This window comes from Prenolepis imparis, unplaced genomic scaffold, assembly GCF_030444845.1.
Source record: "Prenolepis imparis isolate NDT839.2.m4 unplaced genomic scaffold, iyPreImpa1.0 SCAF_3, whole genome shotgun sequence".
Taxonomy (NCBI): domain Eukaryota; kingdom Metazoa; phylum Arthropoda; class Insecta; order Hymenoptera; family Formicidae; genus Prenolepis; species Prenolepis imparis.
In genome coordinates this window covers 2683887-2708857 of record NW_028141161.1, presented here as the reverse complement: position 1 = coordinate 2708857, position 24971 = coordinate 2683887, and the positions used below count along the sequence as shown (strand labels likewise).

The 24971-nt window shown below is 35.4% G+C and overlaps 1 protein-coding gene and 2 pseudogenes across 1 annotated transcript; 1 reads left to right on the top strand and 2 right to left on the bottom strand.

Annotated features, from left to right (window-relative positions):
* On the bottom strand, positions 1–9790 carry LOC145934239 (uncharacterized; annotated as a pseudogene).
* A 2695-nt stretch (positions 9791–12485) lies between these two features.
* On the top strand, positions 12486–16907 carry LOC145934238 (uncharacterized; annotated as a pseudogene).
* Positions 16908–19958: 3051 nt separating this feature from the next.
* Positions 19959–21578, bottom strand: LOC145934237 (uncharacterized). The gene has a single exon (XM_083034605.1). The coding sequence runs from the start codon at positions 21576–21578 to the stop codon at positions 19959–19961; it is 1620 nt and encodes a 539-aa protein (XP_082890731.1).
* Positions 21579–24971: the final 3393 nt, after the last annotated feature.

Genomic DNA, 24971 nt, shown 5'->3' with positions numbered 1-24971 from the left:
TTATTTCGGCGCGCGTGAGTGAGTGTGCGTGAGACGGGACGCGACTTCGACTATTATCGAAGTCAGCTGCGAGGACGCAACATTATATTGCTGACGTCCGGTATCCTCATCAAATATCTGTAGAAATTCTTTCAACGAGTAGATACCAGTAGATAAATAACTTTGAGCTTCTTGTATTCTTGTATTTCTATATTTGTATTTCTATATTTGTTAAACCGGCAACGATTTCTTGAAACTTGTAAGCCGTTTACTAAACGGTCATAATCAATTTCTTGATCCGTAATTAGTTTTGAAATGTTATCTACAAAAATAAATATAATTTTTACAATATAAAATATATTTTTAATACATTTGAAATACTATATACAGGGTGTCCGGTAATAGTCACGCCAATCGTCGTGTGCAGATTCCTGGGATCATTTGGAGACGATTTTTCCTCAGCAAAAATGTCGAGACACCAATAATTTTCGAGTTATAAGCGATTGAAAATAAAAGGTTTTTCGCAAACTACTCGCCTTGTGGAAATAAAATAATAATAAATTCACATTCTTCAGTTAATTTTAGGTAGAGTTTACTTTAATAGAATTTTAATTTAAGGCTAAGTTACAAAGATACATGATGGCAAAAATTGAAAACATGCAAACAATAATGACCTCCCTCGACATTTTCGCTGAGGAAAAATCGTTTCCAAATGATCCCAGGAATCTGCACACGACGGTTGGCGTGACTATTACCGGACACCCTGTATATATTTATTTAGGTACACTTATATGTATAACATGCATAACACATATAGTATAACATATATAACACATGTTATACTATAAGTACCAAAACTGTATATTGAACCCTCTATATATTATAATTATTAAAAAATAAAAAAAAGTAAAAACTTTTGTTCGGTTTTTATAATCACTATGTAGAAACATAGATATAAAATATAGTTTAGAAATTATTCTCTAAAATTAATTCTGTGTTAAAAGTTACTCATTTTTGTAACAATTAAATAATAATGTGTGTGTACATTTCTACAGTGATTATATAAATCGAACACAAATTTTTACTTTTCCTATTGTTTTAACAGTTAAAATATATAGAGAATTAAACATACAGTTTTTATACTTATAGTATAACATGTGTTATATGTTATATAAGTGTACCTAAAATGTAATGTGTGTTATATGTTATAAATGTGCCTAAAAATACCCAAAGATTTGGATGAACTATTTGCATCTTTTGCGATATAATATTATGAAATGATTCAACAAGATTATTAGTTCTAACTGGGCATCCATATACACTTATTTTTTTTATATTGGGAGCCATGTGCTCCTCATATATTTCATAAAAATCAATATGTTAGGATAATTATCAGATTCCTTATCTGCAATGATCTGCATAAGATTTAAACCTTCGGAAAACATTTTTGGTGGTGTCAACGCTAATGTCATTGCCATAGACACTATTTTACGCGGTCGATGCTCTTATATTAAGGATCTTAACACTATCAATCATACTTTAAGGAAATCTGGTATTAATGTGGTACAAAAAATACCTAAAAAATTAGATTGCTTAATTAAAAGGGGTAAAGACAAGATCGGCAAATTGAAACAGACTGAGCTTATCTATAAGATTGACTGCAATGATTGTAATGCTGTATACATAGGGCAGACTAAACGACACTTGGAAACGAGAATTAAAGAGCATCGAAATGATATTAAGAAGTGTGACGATAATCAATCAGTCGTTAGCAAACATCGGCTTTTATTTAACCATGATTTTAAATGGTCACAACCGACAATCCTACATAAGGAAAAATATATTAAAAAACGCGAAGTAGCTGAGATGTTTCTCATTAAGAAACATAATAACACAATTAACCTACAGAGAGACACAGAGAACTTACCCGAAACTTATGATTTGATAATAAACACGTTATAATACTTATCGACATTTATAATGTCATTATGTGCTTGGCTCCGGTGAGAAACATACACGCTTCTTCATATCTTTCGATATTATATTGATATGTATTTTATATTTTCCAACGTTTTTTGATGCGCAATGAATGTGAGTGTTAATCATATTTTTTATCTATTCACTTATCTTTCAACTCTTAATCTATTTTATTTTTGTATTATTTTTTGTGATTGTAGACATTAACTGACCTGTTTAATCCTTTGTAATTAATTGCTTGAAAAGGACCAAGAACTATGGTCGAAACGTCGCAATAAAGTTTCTGTAAATACAAGTTGCCAGTTGTGTCGACTAAAAATTTTATTTTTTCGTTAATTAATCACTGGCGAAGACAAGATTCTCCTTCCATTTTTGGTATAATATTTATACCTGACAATAATGAAACCAGCAGCCTCGTAGAGATCCATTGGGAAATTGTTCGTGGACAACATTCATCGATGCTTTTTCATAATCACACATTATGAAGCGCAAATTACATTGCAAGTCAGGAACCAATTTGATAACTTCTTTCCATATCGATTTATAAACTAATTGTGTTCTTCCTTCACACAAGATAAATAATACTGCAATACCCTAAAAGATAATATTTATATATTAACATTTGTTCAGAGATAATTTTAGTAGGAATTTTGTCGTAAAGAAGCACTCAAATAACTCTTATTTGTGATTTAACTATATTACTTTATTGAGAATTCGTGTCCAGCTTTGTCGCTTATCGACGCGAGAATCCGTCCAAGACTGACTCGGAAACCGGCATATAATTCCGAGAAAGTGAGGTGACAAAAACCGTGGAATCACCTCTCGTTTTTACAAAGGCATTTGTTTTGGTGCGCGAAGAGGACGAGAGATAGCTTGACGGAAATGGATTGAGAGTCGAACGATGATTCTTAAAGAGCGATGTATTAGAATGATTTTTCGGAACATTTCGCCCGCCTCGGTATTGAAGAGTCAATGCCGATCTTTCATTGAAATCATGAAGCGATGGAGGTGTAAGGGATGTTACATAAGGTTGCAGTAGAATTAAACCAAATACATTTTGTAATGCAAATCGCAGGGTTTAGTTTGAGAGCGTAACGCGAGCACATGGATACATCGGATTTAACCACGAAGAATTACTCAATTGAAGAAAAATTACCCGTTCACGGTACTTAAACGATTGAATAAGACGAGCGACGCGGTAATTGCATGAAATGAGAAAAGTTGATATTGAGATCTGAATCTGACGTGATAACGAATTAATTAACGCAATGAATATGAAGTATATAGTTTAGAGATAGGTAAGAATTGAATATATGAGCTATTACAAGGTGTGAGATTAGGTTGCGATCGGAAGCGGGCATAATTTAACAATAAGTTGCTTGAAAATAGAATTCGCAGTGCGGATGGTTACGACTCGGATGAGTCCATCGTGACCAGCGTGAGTTTCGGTGACGCGTCCGAGAAGCCATTTCGAAGGTGGATATCTCTCGTCGATTAAAAGGACGAGCGATCCGACTGTGATTTGCTTCATCGGATGTTTCCATTTAGAGATATCTTGCAGTCTTTGTAGATATTCCCGAGACCATCTGTGCCAGAACTGCTGAGTGATCTGTTGGAGAAATTGCCAGCGGGTGAGTCGCGTCTTGCTTTCCTCCGTAAGAGAAGGCTCCGGGACCATGGTCAGAGCGCAGCCTATCAAAAAATGTGCAGGAGTGAGAGCTTCAAGATCTGCTGGATCGTCTGACAATGGTCAGAGCGGACGGGAGTTGAGGATGGCTTCGATTTGAATGAGGAGGGTTGTGAACTCCTCGTATGTTAGACGTGAGTCGCCGATTAGTCGGCGAAGGTGATACTTCACCGATTTTACCGCGGCCTCCCATTTTCCACCAAAGTGAGGCGCTGCAGGGGGGTTGAACCGCCACTCAGTTCCGGATGATGCGAGCTCGTTGGCGATGTCGGAGACTTCCTGTGAGGCGACCCCTCAACATTCGGCGTAGGTCAGCGTCGGCACCGACAAAATTAGTACCGCAGTCACTGGTAAGTGATGAACAGATTCCGCGTCGACCTGCAAATCTTCGATACGCAGCGATGAAACCTTGCGCGGAGTAATCTGTTGCGAGTTCCAGATGTACGGCGGATGTGGAGAAGCAAACGAACAGGATGAGGAATCCTTTGTACGTACGGCCTCCTCGTCCGCGCCAGGTTCGAAGAGAGAACGGACCAGCATAGTCAACACCTGAGTGCAAAAATGGCCTTGAGGAATGACTCGTGCCTGTGGTAATTGTCCCATGAGCTCCTTGGCGGCCACGGCGCGGAATCGTGTACAGCGGACGCAACGCCTCACAAATGACTTGACGGGAGATCGGCCACCCAGAATCCAGAAACGTTGTCGTAGTACTGCGAGCATGAACTGAACGCCGCCGTGGAGCGTTTTCGAGTGTATTTCATGAAGGAGGAGGCGAGTGAACGTGGACTCTTGCGGCAGCAAGATTGGATGTTTAGCGTCGGGTTCGAGATGCGAATTGCGAAGTCGTCCACCGACGCGTAAGATGTTTTGGTCATCCACGAACGGCGCTAGACGTAGAAGAGCGTGAGACCTCGCGAGCTCTTTGTTTTCGGTGATGGTAGAGATTTCTTCAGAGAAGTGGTCAGCCTGAGTCTATTTTATCCAAAATAGTTCGGCGTCATGGATTTCTGAGGGCGTCAAAGATCTGGAAAAATTTGACGTTGGACGCTTTTTGACAACCGAACTAAAACGAACAATCCATGCTGTGACTCGAGTCAATCGTATAAGAGTTGAATAGCGGTTGACTAGATCCCATGACGCTGGAAGCGGCTGAGTTGCTAGGGTCGCGCGGGACGGCCGTTCCTCCAGATCATCTTCAGGGTTGAGTGGCACTGTCGATGAGGGTCAAAACGTTGACGGTTGTGAAAGCCAGTCAGGTCCGGTCCATCAAAGTCAATGATGTTGAAGAGCTTTTGGCGGCAGACCGCGAGAGGCGCAGTCAGCGGGATTTTCAATTCCCGCGACGTGATGCCAACGAGCGGAAGGAGCGACTTCGCAAATAAGCGCGACGCGGTTGGCGACGAAATCTTTCCATCGCGAAGGATGACCTGATATCCACGTGAGTGCGACCGTGGAGTCAGCTCAAAGATGCATCGGAGCGTCATTCAGTGCGAGGGCAGATCGTACGAGGGCAAGCCGAACTAGCAAAACTGCGGCGGATAATTCGAGTCGCGGAATCGTTACTCGTTTAAGTGGTGCTACTTTGCTTTTCGCGGCAATTAATGACACCCGCGCGTGATGCGACTCGTCGATGACACGCACATAAATTACGGCACCGAGTGCGGTTTGAGACGCGTCTGAAAATCCGTGAAGTTCCACTGCGAGAGAAGTCGACGAAGTTCCGAACCACCTCGGAATCGGAACAGATGTTGGTTCTAGCGCTTCTTCGAATTCCTGCCATCGTCGAGCATCAGTCTTTGATAGCGGATCGTCCCAATCGAACTTGAGCTTCCAGAGATCTTGGAGGAACGTCTTAGGGACTATGGTGATTGGCGTGATCCATCCTAGAGGATCGAAGATTTGAGCGACTCGTGAGATGACACTGCGTTTCGTTATAGTAGTCGTTCTTGAAGACGAGAAGCGAGGATATATCATGAAGATGTCAGATGACGGATTCCACGATATCCCCAGAGTGCGTGTAAAAGAATCGGAATAGAAGTCTTTCGTCGATATTTTGACGTGTCGATGCCAGTGATAATTGCAGGGTCATTAGCTGTCCATTTGTGTAGAGCGAAGCCGCCCACCATGAGAAGTTGGTTGACCTGCGAGGCCTTGACTTGAGCGAGAGCAATGGTGTCGGCTCCTGAGAGTACGTCGTCGACGTACATTTCGTGAAGAATGACGTCCGAGGCGAGAGGAAAACGTGAGCTCTCGTCATTTGCGAGCTGACGAAGCACACGAAGTGCGAGATACGGAGCGCAAGCGAGGCCGTACGTTACGTATTGAGTTGATATTCTGCTGGCGGTCCTGATAAGCTTCACAGAATTTTTTGATAACGCCGATCGTCTGGGTGCACGGTAATCTGGCGATACATCTTAGCGATATCGGCGCAAAAGACGTACGGGTGGAGTCGCCAGCGAAGCAGAACTTCAAAGATGTCACGTTGCAACTTGGGTCCGATATGGAGGCAGTCGTTGAGAGAGATGCCATTGGAAGTGCAGCACGAACCATTGAAGACGACGCGTAGTTTCGTTGTGGAGCTGTTCTCGCGAAGGACGCCATGATGCGGCAGAAAGTAGTTTGGCATTAAATTTGAATGTGACGATATTACGCGTGACATATGATTGAGATCTTCAAATTCACGTAGGAAATCTGAATAGAGACGCGAGAGTGTATGTTCTGAGGCGAGATGTCGTTGTAATCGAAGCAGCGTGCGGTGTGCCTATGTTTGGTGGCGTCGAGTGGAACGGTAAACGGACTACGTACCGACCGGATGAGTGGCGAGTGTGCGTCGTGAGAAAATGCTGTTCGCATTTTTCTTCATCGGCGGTGAGTTGAGCGGTCTTGGCAGGAGGAATTTCTTCTTGAGTCCAGAATCTGCATAGAAGATCGTTGAGCTCATGATCTGGAGCTCCGGCGAAAGCGTGATTGGAGGACTCGCTCTCTGACTCGATGCGGCTAGGACCGGTTGCGCCGAAGAGGATCCATCCGAGAGCAGTCTCCTGAGCGACTGGTTGATTGGCATTGCCTCGAATAATTGCTGGGCGCAAGAGCTGTCCGACAACATCGGCGCCAAGAATGAGATCGACTCTTTTCGGAGTCGAGAATGCTGAATCTGGTAGCGAAAGATCCTGAATGTGGTTCCAGGAATCCGTGGCGATTGGCGTGGACGGGATGCGCCCCGTGAGAGCCGGCAAGATGTGCACATAAACTTCGAACTCGAATGACGGTTCGATGAATGATCGGAGCCGTAGAGAGAGAGCTCCTCGAGTTGATCCAGCGGAGCGCGACCCGATACCGAGAATTTGAATGTTAGCGTGACAGCGAGGAAGTCGAAGAAACTGCACGAGTGATTCACGTACAAAGGATAGCTCAGATCCTTGATCGAGTAAAGCGCAAGCTGAAGTGCACTGTCCGGAATCCGAAACTATGCTGAGTTGCGCGGTAGCGAGTAAAGTGGGCGAGTGTATTGAACCGTGGTGAACAGAAGCAGCATGCACGTAGCTTGTCGCTTGCACCGTGGACGCTGCTGAGGGAGAAGCGATGGATGTTGAGCTGCTCGTTGAAGGTGTCGCGGGAGCGGCCGATGAGTTAGAGAGATGGATTAGCGTATGATGATGTCCGTTGCAGATACGACATCTTTTGCTTGTGCGACATTCATTTAACTTATGTGAACCGAGACAATTATAACAGAGTCGTTTTACGTTAACGAGGTCTCGGCGCTCATTCACCGGTTTGGCGCCGAATTCAGAACACCGAGAAATATAATGGTCGCCGTTGCAGCAGGAACATTTCGAATTGACGTATGTAGCGGCGTTGGCTCGAACGGCGTGTTTTGTTTTGACGCCTGGTTTTGAGAACCGCGTTGTCTGTTTATCAGGACGGAGCGGGACCACCATTTCAAGGGCTCGCGTGCGGCCGTCCAAGAAATCTTCGAGCTCGGGGAAGGTAGCGGGTTCCGTTGTATTTCCTTTTTGTAACTCCCATGCTTCGCGCGAATCAGAATCTAACTGCTTCGTAACGAAGTATACAAGGAAATAATCCCATGTTTCGACGGGAGCTCCTAGAGACAATAATCCGCCGAGAGCCTCCTTAACTGTCGCGATTAAGTCCTTGAGATCGTCAGCTGATTTTCGTGTTAAAGATTGTATACCGAATAGCTGATCAAAATACGCGCTTACAAGGACGCGTTTATTGTCGTATCGAGCGACTAGGTGTTCCAAGCACGCAAAAAATTGTCGGCTGTAACGGCTAAGTTTGAAATCCGCCGGGCTGCTTCTCCGGAGACATGACCTTTCAAGTAATGCAGCTTTTCGATTTGTGTAATGTTATCGTTGGAAACGATCATTGAATCGAATAGATCGCGGAATGATGGCCATGAGTTGTAGTCACCGGAGAATTTAGGAAGTGAGATTTTTGGCAGCGCGCGTGCGGTGGAAGTTCTATGAGAATCGAAGGTAGCGTCCGAATCGTCGAGAGCTTTCTTGAAAGTTAAAAGTTCGTCTTTGCATGCGAAGTAGAAAGCTTCGCAATCGCCATACAAATCTCTGGCGAAGTAATCGTTTGATTTTAATTCCTCGGTTTGAGAAACGATTAGCGCGTTGTGTGAGGACTGGAACGCTTTCCAAAGATTTTCTAGTGCCTCGAGGCGCGTAATAACGGCAAGCAACGTAATTTTTGCCTTACCAAGCTTCTTGAGATTTTCGATGACTTTACTTATGCGATGATGCGTTTCGCGTTGCACTCGAGTCGTGGCTTCGACGGTGGCCATGTTGAGTCGGTTACTGAAATGTCACTGCACGGAAGTGGCTTAGAAGACGTGAGAAATTGCACTTTGAGCGAATGAAAGTCACTGAGTCACTTGAGAGCCACTATTCGAGATCTTCCGCGAACGTGAATGTTGTTATTCGAGAGTAACTTTTTCGCGGTTTTCGAGAGATTTTACACGTGGATTACTGTCAGTATAGAGATAACAAAATAAATCCGGCTCGAAAGACCAATGTTCAGAGATAATTTTAGTAGGAATTTTGTCGTAAAGAAGCACTCAAATAACTCTTATTTGTGATTTAACTATATTACTTTATTGAGAATTCGTGTCCAGCTTTGTCGCTTATCGACGCGAGAATCCGTCCAAGACTGACTCGGAAACCGGCATATAATTCCGAGAAAGTGAGGTGACAAAAACCGTGGAATCACCTCTCGTTTACAAAGGCATTTGTTTTGGTGCGCGAAGAGGACGAGAGATAGCTTGACGGAAATGGATTGAGAATCGAACGATGATTCTTAAAGAGCGATGTATTAGAATGATTTTTCGGAACAACATTGAAAGAAAAAATGTATGTAATAAAACTGTTTAAAATAATAAAATAAAAATACCTTATCCATGTATCGCACATGAACTGAAAACAACTGTGCAAAATTTGGTGTTCTAGGTACAACTTGAAATAACACACATTTATATAAAACTATAACAACAATCATAATTGTCCGCAAATATTTATTTGTGTTAATAAAATTATATATTATTACAAATATAAAATAATAACGATTAATATACAATACTCACAGAAAATGTACCATCGATAAAAATTTCAGAACTATTTTCTAATATTTTTAAAGCTTATATCGCTAGTAAAGATGTAAGAATATTTGTGATCTTCAGATATAACACAGCCTTTATAAATAAACTTTACAGATTCATAATTTTGAAGCAGATTGCCTAGATCACACACACTTGAAGGTAATGGAGGACGCATTTTAAGTTTTCGATAACATATTTCTCATAGAATTATATGAAATAGAAGCTGCTGCTTTTGGATTTTTTCGTGAAACAGTATCAAATATTTCTTTGTTCGTTATAGTGGTCTCTTTACACATTCGAATCATTTCACTTTTCAGATTTAAAATATCAAGTATATGAGGCTCGCTTGGATGATTATGACTTTCTAAGATAAAATTTTCTCTTTCTTTAACTAGTACACCCTTACATGTTGCAATACGTCTTTTTGCACAGCGATATATGTAAGAATATCTGTTATCCATATTATATGTATATCCTTCATATACATATAAATAACTATTCTTTCTTTTCCCAGGTATTGTTTCCATTTTAGTGCTGTAAACTTAAAGTGTTTTATTTTAGTGTTTTATATTAAGTGTTGTATTTTTATTGCTATTTAAAATTATATGCATATAATCAATCGTTTTCCAATAATACTATTCTACAGTATTGTATTTTAATTTTTAACCCTATTAAATATATTAAAAGTTATTATATTTTATTCTATAGTGTAACATTAAATCTATATATTTTTATATATGTATAGAATAAAATATAATAACTTTTAATCTATTTAATAAAGTTACCAATAAATAAGGAAAAAACTAGTAATGAAAAGTGTAAAAAATGATCTTGTTATTGTATAATGTTAAACTAATTACATTACATATATATAAAATTAAAATACAATACTGTAGAATTGTATTATAGGAAAACGATTGTATCAAAAACAGAAATGTTAAGGCATATACAATTTTCTTAAAGTAGTTATATATTCTATATTCTTATATAAATTATATATAATTCAAACAAATCATGAAAGAAGTAATCACGTTTAATATCGCTCAACATAATCTATTTCGAGTTAGTATTGCATTTCTAAAAACGTGCCAATCCAATGAAAAATTTTTATTGTATTCTATCTAATTTGTATTCTAATTATTCAATTAATTTGTTTCTGTTTCGTAGAGAGAGGCTGCAGAGAATAATTACGTTTACAATTCATATATAAAACAAAAACTTATTGTCTTTAAAACATACGAGGAAAGCGACATAAAGATATATTTATATAACCTAATTTTATATTTGCGATTATCTTATATATAACACATTTGATCAATTATTTTGCTTTTTTTGTTGCATTTCTATCCACTAATAAGACAAAGTACTATACACTATTGTAACAAGGAGGTAGAAGCGTATATATATATATATATATATATATATATATATATATATATATATATAACGAATTTTGTTGAGAAGAGATTAACTTATCATTATTTCTTTATTTACAAATTACCTTGATTATCCTCGCAGTTCTTATTATTAGTTTTGCCACGTGGCTCAAATTAAATTCTGTAAATTAAATTCTATTTTCTATTTAAAAAATTCCGGTTAATGCAAAACGAATTCTCGAAAAAAATGAAGAATCTTCCGTACTATAAAATAATTGTTTGAAATAAACTATGGGCCGGTCTCACCATTTCCGATTAGCTTGAGCCATAAACATACAATATATTAGATAGAGCATTGACTGCGTTTAACAGAGAAAGCTTTACAACTTTTGCAAACTTCGTGAATCTGATTGGCGTATGCTCTTAGTTGTCTGTTTTCTAGAAATGTTTTGGTTAGTCCGGAACGAATTCTCGAGAAAAGTAAAGAAATCTTCCATACTACGAAATAACTGTTTAAAATAAAAAATGGCCTAGTTCAGCAGAGAAGGTTCATCTGTAACATTGTAAAATTTGTAAATCTTTATTTGATTGGTGTATGGTTTTAATTTTCGCTAAAACTAAGAGCATACGCTAATCAGATTCACGAAGTTTGCAAAAGTTGCAAAGCATAACTTTCTCTGTTAAACGCAGTCAATGCTCTATCTAATATATTAATTGTATGTTTATGGCTCAAGCTAATCGGAAATGGTGAGACCGGCCCATAATCTCATTAGTTTATTTTAAACTTCAAACAATTATTTCGTAGTACGGAAGATTCATCATTCTTTTCGAGAATTCGTTCCACACTAACCGGAATCTTTTCCCGGAAAATAGAAGGCAGAATTTAATTTACAGCATCGAGCCACGTGGCAAAACTCAAGAATAATAAGAACTGCGAGGACAGTCAAGGTAATTTGCAAATAAAAAAATAATGATAAGTTAATCTCTTCTCAACATAATTCGTTATATATATATATATATATATATATATATTCGCTTCTACCTCCTTAACATGTGACAATAGTATAGTACTTTGTCTTTTTAGTGGATAGAAATGTAACAAAAAAGCAAAATAATTGATCGAATTTGTTATAAGATAATCGCAAATATAAAATTAGGTTATATGAATATTTCTTTATGTCGCCTTTCTCGTATATTTTAAAGATAATATTTAGGTTTTTTGTCTCATATGAATTGTAAACGTAATTCTTCTCTGCAGCCTATCGCTGTATGCGAAACAGAACTAATTAATTGAATAATTAGACTACAAATTAGGTAGAATACAATTAAAACCTTTTTATTGGATTGCCGCGCTTTTAGAAATGCAATACTAAATTTTCGAAGTAGATTAGATTAAGCGATATTAAACGTTAGTATTTCTTTTATAATTTGTTTGGATTATATATGATTATAATAAAATATAGAATAAATATTATTAAAACAGAATATATATTTAAGGAAATTGAAGATGCTTTTTATATCCTACATTTTCAGATTTCTGCTTTTGATACATTTGTTTTGATACAATAGTAAAGTATTATATTTTCCAAACTATATTTTAACTTTAAATGTAATGTAAATAATTTGGTTATAATACAATTACAATAACAAGATCATTTTTGACACTTTTTTTGTATTACTTTTTTCCTTAATTACTTCTAACCTTATGAAATCTATAGTTTATCATATTTTATTCAATAGCATATATTACATCTCTATATGTGTGCGTGTATGCATGTTTGTGTGTGTAATTTTAAAAAGCAATAAAAATACAACATAAAACATTTTTTATGTTTACAGCATTAAAATGAAAATAATATCTGGGAAAAAAAGGCAGTTATTTGCATGTTTACGAAGGATATACGTACAATATCGATAAAAGATGCAATTATATATATCGTTGTGCAAAAAGGCGTACTGTTTCATGTAGTGGGTTATTAGTTAGAGTAGAAGAAAAATGTTTTTAAAAATAGGCATAATCATCCAAGTGAGCCTTACGTTATTGATATTTATAATCTAAAAAATGAAATGATTCGAATGTGCAAAGAGACTACTGCAACTGACAAGAAAATATTTGATATTGTTTCTCGAACAAATCCTATAGTTGCAGCAAATATTTCATTTACTGCAGTAAGATCTCTATTATTAAGAGAAAGAATCAAAATGCGTCCTTTGTTACCTTCAAATGTGCGTGACGTTGGCAATTTACTTCAAGATTATGAACCTATAAAGTTTATTTATAAAGGCTGCATTAGATCTGAAGATAACAAATGTTCCTATATTTTTACTTGCGATAAGCTTCTAAAAATAATAGAAAAAAGTTCTGAAATTTTGATCGATGGTACATTTTCTGTGAGTATTAATCGTTATTATTTTATATTTGTAATAATATATAATTTTATTATATATAAATATTTGTGGACAATTATGATTATTATAGTTCTGTATAAATGTGTGTTATTTCAGATTGTACCAAGAGCACCAAATTTTGCAATTGTTTTCAGTTCATGTGCGATACATGGATAAGGTATTTTTATTTTATTATTTTATACAATTTAATTACATACATTTTTTCTTTTAATGTTAATGTATAAATATTATCTTTTAGGGTATTGCAGTATTATTTATCTTGTGTGAAGCAAGAATACAATTAGTATACAAATCCATATGGAAAAAAGTTGTTAAATTAGCTCCTGACCTGCAATGTAATTTGCGCTTCATAATGTGTGATTATGAAAAAGCATCAATGAATGCTGTCCACGAACAATTTCCCAATGCATCTCTACGAGGCTGCTGGTTTCACTATTGTCAGGTACTTTAAATATTTTTTATTAGCAAAACTATTAATTTTGATTTGCTTATAGATTATTTATATTTTAGCATTTATAATTTACAAGTTTTTAAAATTAGTTTATTAATATATATTTTATGTTCACATATAGGCTGTTCTGAAAAAGTGGAAACAGTTAGAACTTCTTACTGCACCATATAAATTAGTATCTATGGCAATGACATTAGCACCATCAGAAATGTTTTCTGAAGGGTTAAACCTCATGCAGATGATTGCGGATGAAGAATATGATAATTATCCTAACGTATTGCTCTTTATGAAATATATGAGAAGTACCTGGCTTCCAATTTCAAAAAAAATAAGTGTCTATGGATGCCCAATTAGGACTAATAATCTTGTGGAATCATTTCATAATATTTTGTTGAAAAAAATGCATATGGTTCATCCGAATCTTTGAGTGTTTTTAGGTATAATTATATAATAACATTTAAATTATACGAAAATAATATTTGACAACAAAAACTTTTAATATTTAATATTTAGTTTTCCCAAGTTTATAATTGCTTAGAGTTATATAATAAAAAGATTGAAGAATTTTGTTTAGTTGATAATGACTGTAGATATTTATATAGAAAAATTTGAAAAATTACTAATTTTTTTAGCAATAAAACAGCAATTTATAAGTAACATATTAAGTGCATTGGAATAGTTTCTATATGTATTATCGAAAATTATTTTGGAATAGTTTCTATATGTAATATCGAAAATTATTTTTGCAGATAACATTTCCAAAATAATTCTGGATCAAGAAATTAATTATTATCGTTTAGTAAATGGTTTAGAAATAACAAAAAATCGCAGTCACTTTAACAAGTATAAAAACAGAAAGATTCAAAAGGCGCAAAATTATTTATTCACTGGAATTTATTCATTAAAAAAATTCCTGCAATTATTTGAAAAGGAAAATTTACATAAACAACATAAAATAGCATTGCTAATAGGTAAGTGTCTACAAATTAATTTTTGTTTCCTTATATTTGTTTTATTATTGTTATTTTGTTAATACACATATTTTATTACTTTTTATTTATAAATATTAATAACAAAGATTATGCACAAATTTCTTTTTTATAAATTTTATTACATTATTATATAAATTACATTTATATATATATGTGATTATTATATTATTGTATTAACTATATTAATATATATATATATACACACACACACATTAATATATATTAATATATTAATGTTTAATCATATTGAGTATGTGTGTTTTATATAAAAATATTCTTATATATTATTATATTTACCTACAAAATAACATATATATTAGAATGTCCTTTATTTGCCGTGATAAAAAAATATATATTTAGATTTTTATTTATATTATTATTTTTTTGGTTTTACTCCCTAAAAAGTTTATATTTGGTACAAGAGTCACACACAAAAACTTTCAAGAGATTATTAATTCCTTCTTGTGCGAACGGAAGTTTTAAGTTTGATAAAGAAACGTAATTTAAAACAAAATATAAGCTCTCGTCAGCACGAGAAGAAATTAATCTAGAGAACTGAATCTTTGTGCGTGATTCTTATATCATTTTTTTTACTTGTGTTTTTACTTAATACTTATTGTTACTTTTTACTTGATATTTAGTTTCTTTTCTAAATTTGAATGATTTCTAATGATCATGTGTTATTTAATGTGTCTTTACAGTGCTTATTAATAAATATAAGAGTATAGAAATATATTTGATTGTTGTAATATTTGATTTTGTAAAATTTGAAATAATTGAAGTTACATACACTAAAGAAGTCACATATATTGTATTTAATTAAACTTTAGTTTTTAATATATAGAAAATAATTTAATATAAAGAAAATAAACTTTTCTATTTTAATGCTCATATAAATTCTATCAAGATTAAATTTAATAATATATAACATTGTTAGAGGTTATTTAAGCATTAAAAAGCGTAAATGTTAATTTCTTAATTTTCAAAATTAACTTTTTAAAAAAAGAGGTCTTAAAAGGAGAAAAAAGTATTCTACGTTTTTGACTTACATTTTTATATTGAATCATTATATCATTACCTTTTTTTTAGTTGCTACCTAATTGTTATAAAATAATCTGTATATATTAATCTGTATTATGATGTTGAATTTTTTAGATGATAATAATGAAATAGAAGTTTGTGACTTATATAAAGGAGTAACTGCCGACTCAAGTAAAATTCTTATAATAGCTTGTATCAGTTTTTTAGCTAATTTTTGTATAAAATATCAGTTAATGTTTACATATATAAAAATAAAAACTTTAATAATGGAAGTTACACAAATTCGATAATGTATAATATTGTTTGAAGTTATTTAAACATAAAAATAAGCGCAATATTAATTTTCTAATTTTCAAAATTAACTTTCTTGAAAACGAGGCCTTGCGTGAAAAAAGTATTCTACGTTTTTTACTTATATTTTTACATTGAATCGTTTATCTTTTTGATGTACTATTAAATTGTTATAAAATAATCTGTATATATTAATAAAACTAAATTTTTTAGATGATAATAATGAGATGGAAGTTTGTAACTTTTTAAAAGTAACTGCCGACTCAGGTAAAATTCTTATAATAGTAAATTTTTTACCAGTTTTTAGCTAATTGTTGTATTAAAAAATCAGTTAATGTTTACATATATAAAAATAGAAACTTTGTTTAATAATTGAAGCTATATATACACTAAAGAAGTTAAATATATATTGTATTTAGTTAACCTTGGACTTCCGTTTCCGGTGCGTTAGAGCGTGGCACGTGGTGAGTGGGATAGTGCTACAACGGTGTTTGTAAAGTGTTTTAGGAAGGGTAGCAGAGATGAGAGTGTGCAGAGTGAGAGAGGGAGTGAGAGAGAGTGAGTGGAGGTGCAGAGAGTGGAGAAGGTTTGAAGGAGAAAGGTTGAAAGACCGTAGAAAAGCGTGGCAGAGAGTGACAGTCAGGCACGGACAAACAGGAATATAGATTGGAGGTGAAGGATCGGAATAGAGGTAGGAGACGGCAGCGCGCAGGACAAGGAGTAGCGAGAGTCTAGAAGAGGGATCGAGTAAGGAGAAATAAGGAAAAGACATAGATTAACGAGTAGATAGAGGAGACAGCAAGAGACGGGGGAGTGACAGGTAGACGGAAGGAAAGGGATAGACTGGAAGAGGGTAAAGGCAGATACATAAGACGAATAGTAGAGTAGAAAGATGGAGGGAAAGGGCCTAGGGGGATAAGCGTGTAAAAGTTGCCCCCGCACGTATCAAGTTTAAATGACACCATAGATTGGCATCTATGTAACTAAAAAATCCTGCACATATTAACCTTAAAATTACATTTTTGTAGGAGTTATGGAGGGAGAAAGCAAAATCAAAAAAGTGGTTTTTCTCGAAAACGGCTAAACCGATTTTTATGAAAAAAATATATGTTATAAACATCAATGAGACTATTTTAAGAATAAATTTAAAAAAAAAATTCTGACAAAAATACGGGTAAAAAAAATTTTTGAATTTTTCAAAAATTTTTTTAAGGTTATGTTTTAGAGATACACCTCTAAATTTTTTTTTAAATAAACCTTGAAATGTCTACTTTAACATATTTTTTCCAAATTTTTCATAGAGGTACTTCATGGCGAAAAATGATGAAAATCATGCATGCGGCGCAGCTGCAGTACGGTTTTAAACTTCTTATCGGGGTGCTTTATTAGTGTGAATCCCCCTTGCCTCTCACAAAACGGGGTGCTTTTTTAGTCTGAGTCCCCTTGCCTCTCAGAAAACCGGGTACTTTTTATATGAGTCGACATTATTTTTTAAATCTTCATTACTATCACTCTCAATTACTGGAATGTAATTGTTTTTCTTGAATACTTTTTGCTGAGTATTTCCGCTGGTTTGAAAATTTTTGATAAGTACCTAGCATCTTTTTGACTATGCATTCTCTGTAGAATGTCATCAAAAGTGTCTACATCAGAATGAAACCTTTCTCCAAAGGTGTTGAGAAACGACGTGCTTAAACAAAAATATCGCCTTTTGGATCATAAAATTGACAACAAGTTTATACCGAAAATTGGATCTTACTTCAGAATCGCGTCGTTTCTCAACAACACCTTTGGAAAAAGGTTTCATTCTGATGTAGACACTTTTAATGACATTCTACAGAGAATGCATAGTCAAAAAGATGTGCACAATACTTTGGCGGCTGCGGTAAAAGAAAATGATTGGCTACGTCGAAAGCTACCTTTCAAAAGTGTTACATCAGATGACATTTTAGATTTCCCAGAAATGTCAGAAAGAGATTTAAAAATCTTATTCACCGGTTCATACCAACTCGGTCAAGCCGTATTATATTTGGCAGAAATGGTTGACAAAGATGGTAAGCTAAAAATTGAGTATGTTAAAGATCAGTCAAATGTACTCAAATTGAAAGTTTCATCTCGTCATGTTTCTCGAACAGCATATGCTTCTTAAGATATAAGCCTAACAGTGTTGATTTTTCTGGTTTGACACATTATACATGTGAATGTGCCAATGGAAAACGAACTGTTGATTGTTGCTCCCATATTGCTGCAGTGGTATATTATTTATCTCATGCTAGGTATTTATCAATGTGTGAATTGTATGTTTAAAATCCGAGCATACAACATGAAGATAGACGACGAACATGATGCCCTTAGCGTAGAATGTCCAACATTCAAGAAGGCGATACGGGAAGAAAAGATGAGGAACGGCTGGGAGGATGCTAAATAGCAAAGACAGAAAGAAGCGGAGTTAATAATATAAACTAATGCGCCTTTGCGCATTTAATGGCACATAAGGACGAGATACAACATCAGATTGCGGAAAAGGTGAATCCTGCGTTCCTAGCGTTATCAGAAACTAGATTAACTGCTGAAATTGCGGACAATGAGGTGAACATACCGGGTTATTGTATAATTAGATGTGACGCTGAAAATAGGAATACAGGAGGCGTCGTTTTGTATGTAAGAGATGATTAAACATGAATTAATATTAAATAAAAAGTTAGAATCGAATTGTTGGTATGCGGCGATTGAGGTAAAGGATAAAGTGCATAGGGAAATGATAATGGTAGTATATCATTCACCGAGTCTATCGCACGGTGATTTCATAAGATTTTTAGAAGACACAGTAGAAGAGTTAATAATACGAGGTGAATGTATAGTGATAGGAGACTTTAATATAGATATTAGCGTAGATTCATTTTATACTAGGAAATTGCAAACAACAATGTCGAGCTTAGGAATGAAACAATATGTAAATAAACCGACGAGAATTATGGAAAGTAAGACAATCATAGATTTAATCTTTGTTAATAATGAAATAGATGTGCAAGTAGGTTATAAACCTAAAATAACGGACCATGCGTGGTTAACAGTAGATCTAAATGTAAAAATAAGTGATAGTAAATACAAAGAATTATTGCTAGAAACTATAGAGAGTTTAATGTGGACAAATTTGTTAAACTAGTGGGAAATAATCTAGAAAAAGATCAAGTTGTAACTGTCGATAAAAGAGCGAAAAAACTTGTTGACAGTATAGTAGATGCATTAGACATTACAGCACCTAGAAAGAAATTTAGGATACCGAAAATATGGGTAGGAAAGAAGTGGTTTTCGGAGGAAATAAGAGAAGCAGCGGCTATAAGGGATGAGGCTTATTGGAAGGCATTGTATACGAATACGGAAGAAAATTGGTTGCAATTTAGAATAAAAAGAAATATAATAAACATATAATGTCAAGGCTCTGACTATTCAAAATTAATAAATAAACGGGCTAATAAGAGCCGAGCGCGGATAGAAGCGCGACAAAAAAAGAAACGAACTTATAGTTACAAAGTTAATTTATTCAAACGTTTCGGTCCCTGATTCGGGCCATCCTCAGTAAGCTGTACAAACATAAAATAAAAATAAAAGGTAAAAAATACAAAATTGAAAAAATGGCAAAAATTATTTAACAAAAAACGGTGAGGCGATGGTAAACAGAAATTTAGTATAATTATAATAAAAAGGAGGATCAACATGAGATAAAGAATAATTAAAATTAAAGATAGAAACAATACGTACATAAAAGAAAGAAAGAATGATTCATAAGAATCGTGCGGCAAAAAACGGCGAAGAGCCCCGCAGCCAATGTATAATCGCAACAGCGTCACCTCTCATCGTTACCAAACGGAAAGAGAACGTTTGTGAATGCATATTATTGCAAACCTGTGTTGATTAAAGAAAAATTGATCGAGCTAACAAAGAAACACGAAAGAAAGAGGCAACTTACCGATGCTAGAAAACACAGAGGCATACGGGAACGTGACATATAATCGCACTTGTTAAACGATACATCGCGACTGGTCTTTAAATGGAAAGATGAGATCGAGACAATAATATAAACACAGAACTGAGGTCAACCGAAAACAGATGATAAATGAGCGCACGCTTGGCTTTAGATATTATACATATGTTCTATCATCGGGAAATATATATGGTCTAAACACTCCGTGTCATTTTGTAAATTGATGCTATTTTTTTGTAATTTAATGTGAATCATTTCGGACACGAGTCTTTTCCCTAGAATCGGCTCCTCATCCAGGATCTTCACGCTGTTCCAATCAAACTCATGGTTTAGAAGTCTATGGTCTGTTATGACCGAGCGCTGCGTCGTGTTTCTATTGATGTGGTTGCGGTGTTCGCTTATTCTCGTTTTTAGGAAACGGCGCGTTTGACCGACATAAGAAGCGTCACAGTTATTGCAGGAGATCTTGTATACAACGTTCGTGTGAAGGTCTTTCGGCAAGCTATCTTTATGCACTTTAATAAACTTGTTAAGCTTGTTGATACCGGTATATGATATTTTTGTATCCAAATCTCGAATTGCACGACTAAATTGCTCGGAAATGCCAGGGACATACGGAATGTTAAAGAAAGTGGTTGGAAGCTGTTCTTTTTTGCTTGTGTCATTCTTATTTAGAGAAGAATTATTTTTCTCCTTAAATTTCGCGAACAGAAATTTCAATCTTTCGTTAATTGTATCAAAGATATACTGCAATGGATACCCGTTATCGAGCAAAATATTTATAACGAGTTCGAAATTCTTTCTATGGAACCTGGGATGTGACAGGAGGAAAACTCTATCTGTGAGACAAAAAATTGTGCCTCTTTTTTGGCAAAGAGCGTGTCGTGATTCGAAACTTAGATATCTCCCGGAGAACGTCGGTTTATGGAACCAATCGAATTCCAACTTTCCATCGTTAACAATAACAGTGACGTCCAGGTAGTTAAGTCGATTATCGACGCCCTCCTCCATTGTGAACTGGAGTCTCGGATGGAAGGAATTGAAGGTCTTTAATATGTCTTTGAGCATGGAGGAGGGGGCCGCCAACGCGACATCATCGACATATCGAACATAGAAAGGAAGTGCAACCGACAAGTTCGCAAGCGCTTTGCTTTCTAGGTCCTGTAACGTTAGATCAGCAATAATCGGTGACAGCGGTGAGCCCATGGGGGTGCCAAATGTTTGTCTATAGTATACGCCATTGAAGGAGAAGTACGTAGAATCAAGCACAAACTTCACAGCCGATAGAAAATTGTCTCTTGGTATGACGCATTTCTTTTCTATGTCCGGCCACCTACTAGCGACACTGTCCATTGCTAATGGGATGTTGGTGAATAGCGAGACAACATCAAGAGAAATTAATTTATGTTGATTATCAATGTATACGTCTTTAAGTTTCTCTACTAATTCAAAACTGTCAGCAACGTGGCTGTCGGCTGCAGGTAGCGAGGCATGTACAATATCGTGCAAAAATTTAGCCAAGAAATATAATGGACTGTTTTTTGAAGAGACGATTAGCCTAAGAGGACAATCCGGCTTGTGAATTTTTGGCAATCCGTAAGCACGCGGTAATGTACTATCCGAGCAATTCATTAGCTTGTAAGATTTTTCTGAGATATAATCTCTGCGCTTCCACAACATGAGTAGCTGACGGAGATTGTTAATTAGAGTTCTAGTCGGATCTTTCTTTACCACCGTGTATGTATCCGTGTCACTGAGTAAATCTGTCATTTTTTTAAGATACATATCTTTATTTAAAGCGACGGTGACATTACCTTTATCCGCGCGAGTAAAAATAATACTCGGATTATCACGCATGAAATTCTTTGTCAACAAGGAGGCTTTAATTAGGAATTTGTCTTGAAAGGATGTGTGAATATGCAGAGAGGAAAAATTTGTGTTGTGTTGTATACAAGATCTCCTGCAATAACTGTGACGCTTCTTATGTCGGTCAAACGCGCCGTTTCCTAAAAACGAGAATAAGCGAACACCGCAACCACATCAATAGAAACACGACGCAGCGCTCGGTCATAACAGACCATAGACTTCTAAACCATGAGTTTGATTGGAACAGCGTGGAGATCCTGGATGAGGAGCCGATTCTAGGGAAAAGACTCGTGTCCGAAATGATTCACATTAAATTACAAAAAAATAGCATCAATTTACAAAATGACACGGAGTGTTTAGACCATATATATTTCCCGATGATAGAACATATGTATAATATCTAAAGCCAAGCGTGCGCTCATTTATCATCTGTTTTCGGTTGACCTCAGTTCTGTGTTTATATTATTGTCTCGATCTCATCTTTCCATTTAAAGACCAGTCGCGATGTATCGTTTAACAAGTGCGATTATATGTCACGTTCCCGTATGCCTCTGTGTTTTCTAGCATCGGTAAGTTGCCTCTTTCTTTCGTGTTTCTTTGTTAGCTCGATCAATTTTTCTTTAATCAACACAGGTTTGCAATAATATGCATTCACAAACGTTCTCTTTCCGTTTGGTAACGATGAGAGGTGACGCTGTTGCGATTATACATTGGCTGCGGGGCTCTTCGCCGTTTTTTGCCGCACGATTCTTATGAATCATTCTTTCTTTCTTTTATGTACGTATTGTTTCTATCTTTAATTTTAATTATTCTTTATCTCATGTTGATCCTCCTTTTTATTATAATTATACTAAATTTCTGTTTACCATCGCCTCACCGTTTTTTGTTAAATAATTTTTGCCATTTTTTCAATTTTGTATTTTTTACCTTTTATTTTTATTTTATGTTTGTACAGCTTACTGAGGATGGCCCGAATCAGGGACCGAAACGTTTGAATAAATTAACTGTAACTATAAGTTCGTTTCTTTTTTTGTCGCGCTTCTATCCGCGCTCGGCTCTTATTAGCCCGTTTATTTATTAATTTTGAATAGTCAGAGCCTTGACATTATATGTTTATTATTTGTCCTACGCAGGCTGAGAAAATGCGTCATTTTACTTTTTTCGGATATGTCAAATTTTATTTTGGTACAGAAACAGTTATTTACATGAAAAAATGGACAAATTTACAAAAAACGATTACCAAAATGAAATTACGCATCACTTTTCTTAAGAACTGTATTAGACATAATATTACTCCACCACATCTAAATTTTTGTTCACGCATTGCTAATAATTTATATCATACTAGGTCGATCTCTAAATTCAAAAACCTACGTAATCGGTTTATCACGGGGTCGATGAAAATTGAAATTTGCGACGCTTATAGTATCATCCGTTCCTCGCTCTCCGAGGTCATCGAACTCGCACGTCATATTGTAAACACGCTACCGAACTTTATGTGTGACAATTTCTTCAATTTCCAAAACAAGTCGTTGCGATCTTATTATGTGAGAGAGCGAGAGAGGTTAGATAACAAATTCAATTGGCTTGTAAGAAAACAGACATTGGAAAAAATCAAACAAATCCGCCCGGAGAGGGAGAGAGTGGAGAGGGAGAGGGAGGGGGAGAGGGAGAGAGAGAGAAGGAGAAATAAATTCCACACATTGTTTGACATTGACTTCGATAACAGGCTATGAGCCGTGGTAGGGCGCCTTATAAATAGCATCAAAACGAATATCTTCTTCACTCGTGCGTCGGGCGCGTCCGCGTACGGTCGTGTGAACGTGCGATGGATGAGTGTGTGAGTAAGAGTGAGCCCTCTTTCGGAAATTCCTCACTATACCCGTCATTAGAGTCCACTTTTGAGTACCTGACATATTATGTCACTTTGTCTATCTAATGGGATATCGATAGGGGGGGCTCACGGCTTTTGCGCTACGTGCGGTAGTATGTAGATTCCCCATTATTATTTATTGTATTAAATTTACTGAAGAAGGTCCAAAGAAAGGACCGAAACGTTTAGATTCAATAAATTTGTTATTCCAACAAGTTTGTTTTTAATATTTGCGTACCTACACCCTACGCGTGGCTCCATATAGCCTCCTTCTGAATTTGTGTTTATATTGTATATAAATGATATAGTCAAAGTCTGTCCAGAAGGATATAATATAAAAATGTTTGCAGACGATACGATGGTGTATGTAAGTGGGGAAAGTAGTATTGAGTTAGAGAAGAAAATGAATATGATATTTAATATAGTAGAGGAATGGATGAATATAAATAAGTTAAAAATGAATACGGAGAAAACAAAGTATATGATAGTCAGAGGTATAAGGAAAGAACTGAAAGGTAATATTACTTTGAAATGCTTAGATGGAACTGAATTAGAGCGAGTGAAAACAACGAAATATTTAGGCGTAATTATTGACGATAGACTGCAATTTAGTGACCATTGTGATTATATGCTAAGGAAAATAGGGAAAAAAACGAGTTTTCTAAATAGAATTGGCAATTATATATCGGTATATACTAGATGTATGGTATATAAAACAATCATAGCGCCTCACTTTGAGTACTGTGCAATGTTGTTGATTAATATGGGAGAAACACAGCTAAATAGACTACAAAAAGCGCAAAACCGAGCCATGAGGGTTATATTACAGTGTGATAGATATACCAAAGTAGAACATATGCTGCAAGCGCTGCAATTTATGACCATGCGTCAGAGATTATATTATAATGTGTGTATACTAATTTTTAGGATATTGAGTGGCATGCTACCGGATCAATTTATAAATAGGCTAGAAATAGTGGGAAATAAAAGCGGAAAACAAACGCGACAAGCCGGCGACATTGCAATACAATACCGTAGAACTAGGAGTGCGCAAAAAAATATATTTTATGAAGGAATACAAATGTATAATGCGTTGCCAGTTGAAATAAAGAAATGTGATAGAATTGAGCCATTTAAACGAATGTTGAAGCAGTATATATCAACAAATGTAACATAAGATTATCTGTATAAACAAATGTAATTTAAATGTAGTATTAATAGCTGAAAAAGCTAATAAATTTCAATCAATCAAATCAATCTCTCTCTCTCTCTCTGTTTTATATATTGTATACAATTTATCTGCCACACATTTACAGTAAGAATTTTTATAACAATTTACAGCTATATATGAACAAATAATAAAATTCAGTTGAATCAAATATGTGTATGTTAGTAAAATCATTACTTCAACAAATTACTTCGAC